Raw genomic sequence first — 12,777 nt, forward strand, 5'->3', positions numbered from 1 at the left:
GTCCCATATGACACATGTAAGAATAAAATACAAATTAATGTAGTTCTAATGAGTTAATAAATAATGTAGATCTTCCATTTTGTCGCCAATCTGAGGAGAACAGGTGTAATGTATAATATTGTCCGCAGGGGGTCGCCACTGCTCAAAACTGATCGCCCCACTTCCAATCGCTTTGGGAAAATGTCCAGAACGATGGAAAACATGTTTATGTAAATATTAACCACGCCTGCCGTAATCTCTAAACTACGGTTTAGTATGAGATTATACAACCAAGGCTCAATTCTCTGTTATGCTACCAGTTGGTACATTTGCATGCACAGCTAGTAATGAGGTGAAAGGGGAGTGAAGGGATGCTGAAGGAGGCTGTTGTTGCCACCGGGCGGAGCTCACGTTAAAGATAACAAATAGCAGCCACTGTGTTGGCTAACAACCCTTTGACAGTCTCCTTCAGAAACATATATCCACTCCACAGGACAAAAACACGCAGGATGTAAACGAAGAGACGGCCACATGTGCTCCATCAAGGTAATGCTATTTCACTGCGTGTGTTAACGTCAAACAGAAAACGCTTTGTTAGCCGTCGTTAGCTCGCTACTTTGCTGGGTAGTTAGCCGGTGTGAGAGCATCATTTTACATCCAGGGATAAGCTCTAAAAACAGTATTTGCCAGTCCTAGCATTTCAACTGTGTATTTATAACTTCATGTATAACATTTGTTTATCACGAGTGTCCTTGCTAAAACTGCAGCATACAATACAAAACAGAAGTTACAAACGATATAAAAGAGATCGATATATTGAATTACTAAATGATGGAGTGTATATTGTTTATCTACAGTGGTGTTGGTGTAAAGTAACTAGGAAGAGTTACTGAAGTATTGTACTTTTTATTTATTTGTACAATTTGTAGCTACTTGTACTTCTACATAACTACCAGTCTGAGGTAAGTTGTGTACTTTTAGTCCACTACATTTATTTAATACCTTTAGTTACTTTGCATATTTGGATTAATGATGTAAAATATAAACAACTCTTAAATAAGACTTTATTTAACCCTGGAGTAAATTCACAAGCTACCCTGCAGTATACAAAGTAATTAAAATTAGCCCCAACTTTACCAGCTTTGATACACTTTAATGCGTCAATATTTATTATAAAAACATATGATATATAGTTGTGAAATGGACCAATCAGCATAATGAGTGCTGTTACTTTTGGTACTTTAAGTATGTTTACGCTAATAATTGTATACAGTAACAGAGTATTCTTACACTCTGGTACTTCTACTTTTACTTAAAGATCTGAGTACTTTTTCCACCTCTGGTTGCAATGCAATGCTAGAAAACCGGAGATAATGTTATTTACCTCGTTTTTTTGTTTATGGATGTATTTTTGTCTTTATTTGTTATGGTCCAGGCAATATTTTATTTGTATTGCACTTATATTTTAGTTTTCATCTTTGTTTATGTGTGTTGTGTTGGGACAAGTGTGTTACCTGTAGATTGTTTAGGAGATAATCACATTGGGCTTTAATAGGCATTTTTCACAATTGTCTAACAATAATTTGACATTTGCTGAGACACAGCAGTGACACAAACCCTGCCAAACCAGTTCTCTCGCTCACTCCTCAATATTTAACTATTCCTAAACTAATCATTTACATTTGAAAATGAGTCAAAGCAAGCTCTGCTCCTAGCTGGGAGTGGTTGGCTCGAGGAAGCCATCCATCTGATCACCTGTTAAGATGGACTCCTGGGTGTCCTTACTGCTCTCTGACACTGCTCCAGGTTTGTCCTGTTAAAGAGATGTTTTATGAATGTTTTGGGCAAACCCAATAAACTATCAGGGTCACACCACCACACAGCTGTAGGGAACAAATGTTTAAAGCTCCAAGGCCATTTGCCTGCATCAGACAGGTTAGTGAGAGAAGATGACTGATGACTAGACCTAAAGGGCCATATTAAACAATTCCATACCAGAAACACAGTCTTTCTCTCATGAGATTGTCTGAGGCCCATTACCCAGTAACCTCTTGTCTAATTAAAAAAAATACTTTGTTTATTCTTTGAGATTCAAGTGTTGTTCCACCCCAGTTAAGGTGGGCCTGACTCTGTGAATGGGCTCACCTCCTAGTACAAACGTCACAGCAGAAGAAGAGACGTCCCCCTCACCCCACTGGACCCAATGCCATCCAACTGTGGTGCTATTATAGTTCAAGCAAAGGCTAATTGTTGGTCCTTGACAAAGGATTGCACAGTCCAAGTCTCTGGACGGTAATGCTGTCTCTTTCTACTGTGAGCGATATAACTGCACAATATGTGCCTGTTTGCTTTTTTCTCTTTCTGATACAAAACTGGCTTGATGACGGCTGAGAGGCAGGTCTTTGGAGAAACTGCAAGTGGGTTTAGTGTTTTTAAACTTGTTTGTTTTTTCTGTAGTGGAGAAGATGTCACTGGTTGTGGTTGGTACACTCCTGTGCCTGTCTTGTTGGGTCTCTCTCTACTTTATCTTGTGCAACGTCAACGGGTCCAGGAGCTACGAGTGGAACTGTCGCCTCGTCACCCTGGTACATGGCATCCTGGCAGTCTGCATCACAGGATACATAGGCTATGTCGATGGACCCTGGCCTTTCACTAATCCAGGTAGGACACCTACTACTTAGGATTCAAATTATCAACCCTTTTGCTTGAAAAGGGACTAAATGACTTGGTTGCAAAATGGTTGCATATACAGTTATGTATTGATTGCCTAATTGTTTCATCTCTATAATGCTAAGCATGTTGTGGAAAATGGTTTTTGAAACAGCTATTATCATGCAGACTTTTATTTAAACTACCAAAAGGAAAACATATTCAAAGTGGGAGTAAACCATTCAGCAATGACCAAATAATTGTACCTCTCCTGTCTTTTTGGGGTATTTTACAAAGTATATTATCAAAAGTTTTGATGCTACATGTTGATATTGATAATGATGTGCTCCTGTCTCAGTTATTACTTCTGTATTCTATGACTGGTATTTAAAATACATGCTAACTAAAAACAATTGTTCTGTTGCTAGGTACTAAGAACAGTCCTCTGCAAATAAGTGCCATGTTGGTGAGCCTCGGCTACTTTATTTTCGACATGGCCTGGTGTGTGTACTTCCGCACAGAGGGCCCCGTTATGTTGGCCCACCACACCATGAGCATCCTGGGAATCCTGTTGACCTTGTGGTTGGGGGAGTCTGGCATCGAAGCCTGCGCGGTGCTCTTTGGCAGTGAAATCACTAACCCCCTCCTGCAGGCACGCTGGTTCATCAAACAGACTGGACATTACGGGACACGGCTGGGGGACATTGTGGACGTCCTGTTCGTGCTGCTGTTTGTGGTGATGCGAGTGTTCGTGGGAGGCACAATGCTGTACTGTGAGCTGATCTCACCCAACCCAAGATTCTTTATCAAGTGTGGGGGAGTGGCTATGTATGCTCTGTCCTGGGTGTTCATGGTGGACATTGTTCGATTTTGCATAAAGAAGAGCAAGAGCTGGCGAAAACAGAGGAGAGACCAACAAGAAACAGTGGCAGCTAATGGTCATGAAGGAAAGAATGACTGATTGGCTTTCCAAAGTCAGTCTGTTTTTTTTACCATTACCAAGGGAAATTACAAAGAAAATCAACTTTTTGTATGTAAAACTGACATTTCAAAATGGATCATTCAAATCGAGAACCCTCCTTTGACATCTTTCTGTTAGGTCTAACATTTTCTGGACTTTTATCCAGCTAATTCAGCCGAACACATATTTGATTGTTGTGTAAAATGTGCAGTTAAGAAACAACACGGATGTAGGTTAAGACACTGAAAACTAAAGCACTTTCTGCAAACACATGAACAGATGTTGCTTTCAGTTGCAATGAACCGTGCCCTAGTAACATGTTGTGGAATTGCTTGCAAAGGAAAGCGCAATGTTAGGAAAGAGACAGTTTACATGTTATGCCTTTCCTCTTTGTGAAACATTTTTCATAATTTCAATAGGTTTTTGGCATATGGGAAACTGCGAGCAGATGTGAAAGGTGTACTCAGGGAGATGAAGAGTGGGATGGATTCCAGATAAATGTATGTGATATGTTTGATTACTTAGTTTATAGCAACAACTTTACCCTTTTCCTGCTTTCTAAAATCTTGGTTCAAGATCCTGCCCATAAAACATTCATTTAACTTTCCACGGATAAATCAAGAGACCCTTCTCATAAATAGAACTCTGCGCTGGTAATGCTATTGTTTTGCAGTCCATTTGGATATTTATGTTGACTTTGAATATGTGGAAATGGTTGGTCGTTATTTGAGATGTGCGATTACAAAGGATACGTTGTCTGTTCTGATAGCTCTCAGTTAATTTCATTTTGTAGAGTCACATTTCAGTCTCACAGAGATCTTGTTAGACACGATAATTCAATTAAATGTATAGTCAGCAATCTGTACAGCGTGCAAAATCATATCGAGATGAATTGCTCATATCAGGTTATTTTTTTGCAAAGTTCTGTTCCACTCACTCTTAACACATCAAAAAGTATTTATTTGACCTACTACCTGTTTGGAGAGTTATGAGTTTAAGTATTTCATGTTTATTTAATGTGATATGATGATTGCTATACTGTGATGGTAATTATCAGAAAAATATTCATCTCAATAGTGATTGTGATATTATATTGTCCAGAAAGAACACACAAGTGCATTATGGGATACGATTTATCTTACTCCATGACTGCATTTGCTCCATGCCGATAAAGCTACCAAACTACCTGGATTTATCTTTGAGCTTGGATCTGTTTTCTTATTATTATGACCATATTTGTATATGATTATCATCATTATTATCAGTGCACATGGATTTCTGCAGTAGTGTGCTAAAAGGCTTGCCATTTATTTATTTGTTCTCTTTATGTTTTATTGAGATTTGCTGATTTTGTGGCAGAATCATGTGAGCATCACCATTCTATCAAAGAAACAAAAAATCGAACTGGTGTGTGCCTTAGTTATCTATACCTTTCTAAATGTTTGTTACTGTTTGTTCTATGCTGCACATGTAACCCTCCAAAATCTACATAGCAGTAATGAAGGACCATTTTGAGTTTGGGGTTAAATGATTTGCCTTTGTGAAGTCGGATATACAAATGTGACAGACTGTTTGTATGCCTTGAAATAAAATGTAAACAAACACATTTCAACTATAATTGAAGGACCAGCTGCATTTGTTCATTTATGACTGAGACTGCAGTTACCTGAACTGTCCACATGGTGGTGTCAGATCAATGGTATATGAAGAATGATGATCAGGAGACATGATCAGTCGTTCTGACATGTAGGAGAAAAGTGTCAAATACTACGTTGTCATCATTTTCTGTAGTAGTATTAGACACAAAAGTGTCAAATACTACTTTGTCATCATTTTCTAGTTTACATTTTTTGCATAAATTCAACTGTTTTAAATCTCTGTGTATTAAATATATCAAGCCTAAAGCAAACTAAAATACGGTGTATGATACTGTTACACAGTGAAGTGCTTATTGTAAAATGATATGGTAAAGTGTCAGTTGTCAGAAACAATAATAAAAAAAAGCATAGCAATCCAAAACAAAGCGAATATGATTGTAGCCAGTGCACTAGCTCATATATGTATTTCAATGGGTCACACAAAACAAATAACAGATCAAGAGAAGGTAGAGAAGTAGCCTACAACTGAACATGTTTCACTCACAACAGCGGCTGTTTAAAGGTAAAGAGGATTTGGACAGTTTCATTGCGGTAGTACAAATAATTTATTCGGAAAACCCACAATAAACACATATCCTTCATTATAACATTGACAACATGGTGTTCTTAAATGCACCTTTTCTCAGCTTGAGTAAAATAACAAAAATGCACATTTAAAGTAAGTTAAACAATTGTATGAATGCAAATTACATCAACTAATATTGATTGCAATGAATATGGATCTTAGTCTTGAAATGCTCTGCAGTAGTTTGCCAGTTGACAAGCTTTCTATCTGGATGAATGAAGACACTTTCATCAGAATAGCAGTGCCTTCTTGTTGATGATGGACAAAGGACTGGGCTGTAAGCTGTAAATAATGAACATAATGACTGTTCTCCCTGTCCCACAACAACCACATGCAGACAGAGTCATGAAAACCTTGAAAAAATACAACAACACATATAATCATCAAGAGAATCAACCACCAAAGGAAAAAGTATCTTCTTTTTTGTTGTTATGCAAAAAAAAAAAAAAGACAACCGGGACTGTAACGGGTCTATCAATTTATCATTGTATTGAATAATAGAAATATAATCTATTTCCCTCTCCCTCAGTGTGTTTTTTATATTTAACAAATGTACCAGTTTAATGGATAGCTGTATTTGGATTAGTTCAACTCTATTGTCCTTGCACAGAGTCAAACGAAATGCAGTTTGCATCCAACTAGAAAGTGCAAAAAGTAGGAAAGTGCATGAGGTTACATCACATTTACATAAATAGTGTTGTAGTAATGTAAATACATGATTTATACATATGAATACATTTCTTTAGATAATGTGCATATTTTGGAGCATATACAATTAAGGTGCAGTGTTCAATACACAAATACAGTTGTAATGAATATTACATACAGATGGCATAACTAGTCAGTAATTATTGGTCTATAAAATAATCAACATTTCTCTATAAAAAAACCGTTGAGAATTATTCAATTGTTATTTTTTGCTAATTGTGTTTTTTTGTCATCGACTTGGTGGTGCAGTTCCAAAGAAGGTCACATAGGCTACATTTTTCTTCCTTCTTCTTCCCATAATCTAATATTCACTACTATACAAATCAAATACAAATACATGAATACTATAATTTACTATTACTACTACCAAGTGTAGTTATAACGATATAATAAGTATAAGTATTGGCATCATAGTTAGTGTTGTGTTATGTTCGTGTTGTCTTTCAGCAGTCTTCCCCAACATTATGCTGAAACAAAATGAGTTTTCCCATCTCCCGGCGGAAGTGGTTAGTGAAGCGCTACTGGACTCCAACAGCTAGCTGGCTAGGGCGTTGCTAGCGGCAGAAAGTGGGATTTTTGGTACCTTTGCAAAAGTTATTATCTTTTACAAATAACCCCTTGCGTTGGAAAAAGCAGCGTTTGATGTTCGCTGAAAGTTTTAACCGCCTCGTTGGGTTTTTGTCGTTATTTACGAAGGACTGGTGTGACTTTATGTCCCGTTAGCTGGCCACATAGCTAGCCTTCTTCCATCCACGGGAATTCTGCCGAGAAACGACTGAATTCTGGAAACATGGAGTCAAGGACCGCTGCGATGTGCTAACGACTTCACTGGACTTTCTTTGCTCAAGGAGACTTTTTGAAGGACACAATACAGAGACATTTCGCAACCAGTAAATATTCATGCCGTGCTGTTTATATATAGTTTTCGGTCGTTAGCCGGCTCATTGTTGTGAACGGGAGTTTGCTTAGTTTGCACTCGAGACAAGAGCGTACGAGGCAAAGTTTTTTTTGCTGAAAGAGCTCATCTGTTTTGTTAGCTGGTAGCTGGCGAGATTCAACGCCAGCCAGCTTTCAGTGAGAAACAGTTTTCTTAAAAAGCCATCCTGTTTTTTGTTCTATATACCATCCTACACATTTTCTTTTTGAATCTAACGTTTAAGACCGATGTAACATTAGCTGCAGTTGTTGCTAATTTGTAACACGGGTCGTTTAAACTCGGTATTGAGCGATTCTCATGGTCACGGGAGAGTCTTCCCCACAGCCACAGACAGGCATTTCTTGGTGCAGGGAATACCAAATGGGACTGGAGGAATTTCCATCATCTTCAAAGATAATTTAGGAACCAATCTTCAGCCGAGCTGGGGTGGTGGCAGACGGACTACACCGCAGGGCCAAGGGGTCTGATATATTGGAGTACATATTGTTTACACATTTCGTATCGACGGAACACTGGGATGTGAATGCACATAATTCATACAAGGAGTTTATACATGCACCACAACTTGTGCCAACTGACGCAGTATATTCTTTCTTGTGGCCAACATATTGTTTTTAGCCGAGGAAGGATACCATCCGACTGCACAGCAAATACGACAGAGGCCCCGATACATTTTTTAAGGTCTGCACTGTAATTCCTCGCTATTCAGTTTTTTGACAAATAACGTTTAGGTAGTATTTGTGTTTTCTCAAGTGTTTGGACGTGCCTTGCAAACAGCCAACAGTGTCCTACAAGTAATCTATTATCAACACCATTCTGAAAACCCTTGCCTACTTCACACGAATGCAAGAGAAGGACGCTCCAGGAAATCGCCTCATCACACTCTGGAAAATGTTAATCGGATATAATTTGCTGCAAATCTAGAACCGGAAGCCCAATGAGTGACACACAGTCCAGCTTCACTGACAGGTACAGTCTACACACATCTTTATACTCTTTTAATGCCCTTTCTGCTCCCCACATGCACTCACTGCATCTTCACAGTAATATCACATGGTATTCTGTTACAGTTTATTGATTTGTTTTGATGATATTTATCTGTAACCCAACTCTCAGTCTGATGAAAATATGTTTTTCATGGTCCCAAATAAAGCACTTCTTTGTGGTGATGTGCTCTGTAATAACTATGTTATACAATCTAATTACTAAGGAAGGACATTAGATCTTGATGGAAACTCTGCTGAACTCAGCATGGGTAATGGGGCTTTCTGCAGACAGTAAAGTAGTACTTGTCCAAGGATTGAGAAGGCCTGCCAATGATTGTGTGCCCGAGAATAATCGTCTGTGATCCTGCACACCTTTAACATCCCTATTACTTCTAAGCCTTTAAAGCTTTTGCTACACCTATTAAAACAATCTATGGATTTACACAACAACCCAATCTACCCAGCTTATCACCCTGTCTCATCTGTATATGTATTTTGCACAAAAAACACACTAAATGATAGAAGGACCAATCTATTCCATAATAACTCATGTTGATATAAATGGTCAATATTCTCTCAATGTATTTTTACAAGAAAATGTATCCCTCTATCTTGTTCTACCTGTAAGAATAACAAGGTTTCTATTCCACATTGGATGCACGCTGCAGTGTAACAGAAGTGAAGCTGTTGCTTTGTATCCAGCCTTCCCACCTGAATCCCACATACCTGCAAGGAGAGCAGGCCAATACAGTGGAATGTGGTTGTAGATTTAGAGCGGAGGGAAGCTTTATTGCACAGGTTGGGATTTGAGATACCCTTCTGGCTAGGGCATGAGCTGGAGGCTAAAAGCCCAACCCCATTTTATATGACCCCCCTCCCCCACTGCCAGGATGGCACCAAATGCTATTGTATTGCTATTTTCTTTTTATAATATGACCTTAATTCTGTGAATGGCAGTATTAACTAGAGTCTAGACAACTGGAGGAACTGTGATGTCTCTGGGTGCTTTCATGAACAAATCAGTGCTTTCCAATCACACCAGTGTTGAAATGTAAACTGTGGGTGATTGCCATATAAATCACAGAGATCCTCCCGATAACATGAAGCACCCAGGGTTAGGTTGCTATGAGACAGTGTAACTATATCATACATCATATTTGGTCATTTCCGATTTGCTGCAGGCATGCTGCATGTGAAATCTTGAGGCTGTGTTACACACATTGGTAGTATAAGTATCTTCCCTTTAGTCGAAGTATGGGGGTTGATATCTTTGGAGGGATCATTGGTTGATATATTTGTTTTGTTTTCAAAAACTGTCATAAAATCCACACTAGAATTGTGTGAAAACTCTGTTACTCTGCACAAAATATGTTTTGGACTGCAGCAGTTTCTGGAGGGTGCTTCCCACAGTGCTTGATAATGACTTTATTGATTTATGGTGTTGTCTGTATTTATCTCTCTTCTTAAGTCCATCTATATGTCTCGTCCCTGGCTGTCCCTCCACTATGTGTGGTGTTGTGCAGTTTGTTTTCGCTCTGTTGGCTGTGGTGGGAGTATGCATCCAACATCCATTGGGGTTGGGCTGCCAGCCGATGGGTCAGTTTAGTGTGCTGCTAGCTCTTTGTCATAGAGTTCTGCTGATCTCCACGTTTTTCCCACCCCCCCTGAGGCCCTCCCGGGAACTGGTGCTAGTGACATCACTAATAGTAAACAATAGCTTTTAGTGGGAGCAAACTGGCTGTCCAGAGTACCAGTGTAGGTCAGGTACATCCAGGGAGGCTGGTCCGAGTTTGTCCTCATTGTTAACCTGTTGGAGGAAAAGTGTGTTATGTGTGCATTGTATGAAAAGAGTTGCATCTAACAGTTTGTTATTCATTTATTATCATTGACGACTCTTACATAACTGTTGATAATGTCAATGATTGGGCGATCACTCCTTCGGCCTTTTTGTGGCAATGATGATGTCTTCAGATTGTTGGTTTTGACGAGACCATTACAATAAAATGAAACAGAAAGAAAAGACACATTTGCAATTCTGCATCCATAAAATGGATAAATACATCAAATAAGATCTATAATTGAAATCGTTATTTTTTTTAATCAAAAGATATGATTTGAATAATAAACTAATTTTGTCATAGCTAAGTGATGATAATGTGGAACTGGAGTTGAAATGTGCCTTACTGTAGTATGCATCCTTTAAGGAGGGGTTCTGACAGCTGGGTCTGCCTGAATGCGTCTGCTGTATTTGGCATTCCGCCCTTATAATGCAGTATGCTTCAACTCCATGTAGTCAGCACGGATACTAGGGAAGCTGTGTCAGCTGCTCTTCACTGTGCATTAAGATGACTATCCAGAGTTCAGTCTAAGCTCTGATCAGAAGTGCACAGGCTCCTGCTCAGCATGCCAAGGAGAATTATTATCTATACATGTTTGCCAAAACTGAGAGAATACAATGCAACTTTTGCAGACTTGCAGAAATTCTACTCTAGTTCAAGTTATAGGCAATTTCTTCAATTATTGAATCAGCACATATTAAATGGAACAGAGCATATAATTCAAGCTAGATATCAATTAAAATAATGGGATTTTCAAGATCATAAAAAAAGCGCTCTCTCCCTAACATTAAAATCAGGAGCAGAGAAAAAATCCTCTCAATAATTGAGAACTATACATTAAGCTCACTTGTTGTAGCCTGAAGGCCTTTCTCCTCATTACAAATGTTTGTCACAGCATTTTAAGGTCAAAGCAAGCTGATGCATTTTAAATATTTCTTGGCTCAAGATCTAACAACCACCTGCGTTTGTTTTGAAAGCAAAAATGTATCTTGCTGTGTTATGGTTTCTATACATAATGGATGCAGGACCTCCATTTATGTGGATAATTTTGTAAATGATGCTGTATGATGTCCTTTTGTTGTTCTATTTATGTTTCATGTGGAACTACTTGAGCAGGTCTCCCTTGGAAAAGAGATCAATGATCTCAATGGGATTTTATCTGTATAAATAAAGGTTTGAAATTAAATTTGAAATATATGCACAGCGGACAGGTGAAAAGCAGTTGGATGCAAAGTGGATCATTGATTTAAAATTATTTCAACAGCTTATATAAGATCTTATGTGGAGACTGGGTGTTTGCCACATTCAAAAATAATTTGAAAATATCATGGTTGTTGGTGACATGATGTGTCCAAGACTTGGATATATTTGAGAAGAAAATAAAATTATTTACCGCGTTTAAGTACACCGACTCTGTTATCTTCATGGTTACATCTGCCATCACAACAACACATACAGACACCTTCATTAATCAACAGTTCAATTTGATGCACTATTTCACTTTTTGTATTTCTTTATATCATAAGTATATTGTATCGTCCACTGTTGGAGAAGCCTGGCATGAAGTGTTCAATGAAAACAACTGCACTGTAACTGTTGTGCATATGATGATAAAGCCTTTCCATTTTTAAATCTTGAAATCTTGAAAGGAGAAACGTATTGATCCATAACAGTGGCACTTTGACTCCTTAGTCCTTACCGTTAGTCCCTTACTCCTGTAATGGGCGTCTTTAGCCCATCTGATGTGAATTATGGTTTTAAATGCCAGTACTAATTAAGTGGTCCATCATATTGCTATGTTGTCATTTATCCTGTTGCCAACCTGGAATTATGCTAACATTGAAATTACAGTTGTCAGTGATGCGATTTGACACAGGGCTCTGGAAATAGATGTTGTTATTAGTGGTGCACGATCATTATCGGTCCGATATTAGGAATTATGACGTCATCCCGATAAACCCGATAACAGTATTAATAGCCCCGATAATATACAATATATTTTTTGGGTAAAAAAAAAAGAAAAAAATACTGCGGTGTGGGTGGATTGGGATGAGGGGCGCTTGTTTTTCACTCAGCTCCTCCCGTTTTGCCAGTACTGTGGTATTAGTGGTTTAGGAAGAGGGGAGTTTTTCACAAATCCAGCGCTCCCTAACTCATGCCTGGCTGTGACGTAAATGGTGTGCGGCCGTGAAGCCAGGACAGTAAACAAACATGTCGTCGGTAGTATGGGACTATTTCAAAGTTTCAGAGTTAGATAGTTCGCTTGCTATTTGTATTAACAAATGCAGTGCAGAAGTGGGAAAAAGGCAACGAGCTATAATACTTCCAACCTGATTAGTCACCTGAAACATTGCCAGGTGTGTTAAAAGCGTACGAAGACGCCTGAGCTGCTAAACTAGCGGCGAATCCAAAGCCAGCTGCAAAGGCACCGGGGCTTTTACCTATCGACGAGGCTTTTGAAAAAGGCAAGAACTTTATTTGGGAAAATAAATATAT

At 38.6% G+C, this 12,777-nt stretch overlaps 2 protein-coding genes across 4 annotated transcripts in view; both read left to right on the forward strand.

The window, feature by feature from the left end:
- Nucleotides 1-175: 175 nt before the first annotated feature.
- tlcd5a (TLC domain containing 5a) lies at nt 176-5,201 on the forward strand. 2 transcript variants are annotated; one of them, XM_034098035.2, is made up of 3 exons: nt 176-525; nt 909-2,640; nt 3,057-5,201. In XM_034098035.2, exons 2-3 carry the CDS (start codon nt 2,445-2,447, stop codon nt 3,587-3,589), a joined length of 729 nt encoding a protein of 242 aa, XP_033953926.1. In that variant the 5' UTR covers nt 176-525; nt 909-2,444; the 3' UTR covers nt 3,590-5,201. The 2 variants fall into 2 exon arrangements, with proteins under 2 accessions (XP_033953926.1, XP_033953925.1); XM_034098034.2 differs by having other exon boundaries at nt 2,437-2,640.
- A 1,817-nt stretch (nt 5,202-7,018) lies between these two features.
- The window catches only part of arhgef12a (Rho guanine nucleotide exchange factor (GEF) 12a), a 48,313-nt gene continuing 42,554 nt past the window's right edge, over nt 7,019-12,777 (forward strand). Inside the window, exon 1 of one of the 2 annotated variants that reach the window (XM_034097048.2) lies at nt 7,019-8,426. In XM_034097048.2, the coding sequence (XP_033952939.1) occupies nt 8,395-8,426 (32 nt within the window). In that variant the 5' untranslated portion in view covers nt 7,019-8,394. The remainder of the gene's footprint in view (nt 8,427-12,777) is intronic. The other variant, XM_034097049.2, reaches the window with a different exon arrangement.

Source organism: Pseudochaenichthys georgianus, chromosome 13 (genome assembly GCF_902827115.2).
Source record: "Pseudochaenichthys georgianus chromosome 13, fPseGeo1.2, whole genome shotgun sequence".
Classification (NCBI taxonomy): Eukaryota; Metazoa; Chordata; class Actinopteri; order Perciformes; family Channichthyidae; genus Pseudochaenichthys; species Pseudochaenichthys georgianus.

Coding starts and splice junctions, on each gene's coding strand:
- tlcd5a (XM_034098035.2), top strand. CDS start 2,445: ATGTCACTGGTTGTGGTTGGTACACTCCTGTGCCTGTCTTGTTGGGTC. Junction 2,641..3,056: donor CTGGCCTTTCACTAATCCAG/GTAGGACACCTA, acceptor TTCTGTTGCTAG/GTACTAAGAACAGTCCTCTG.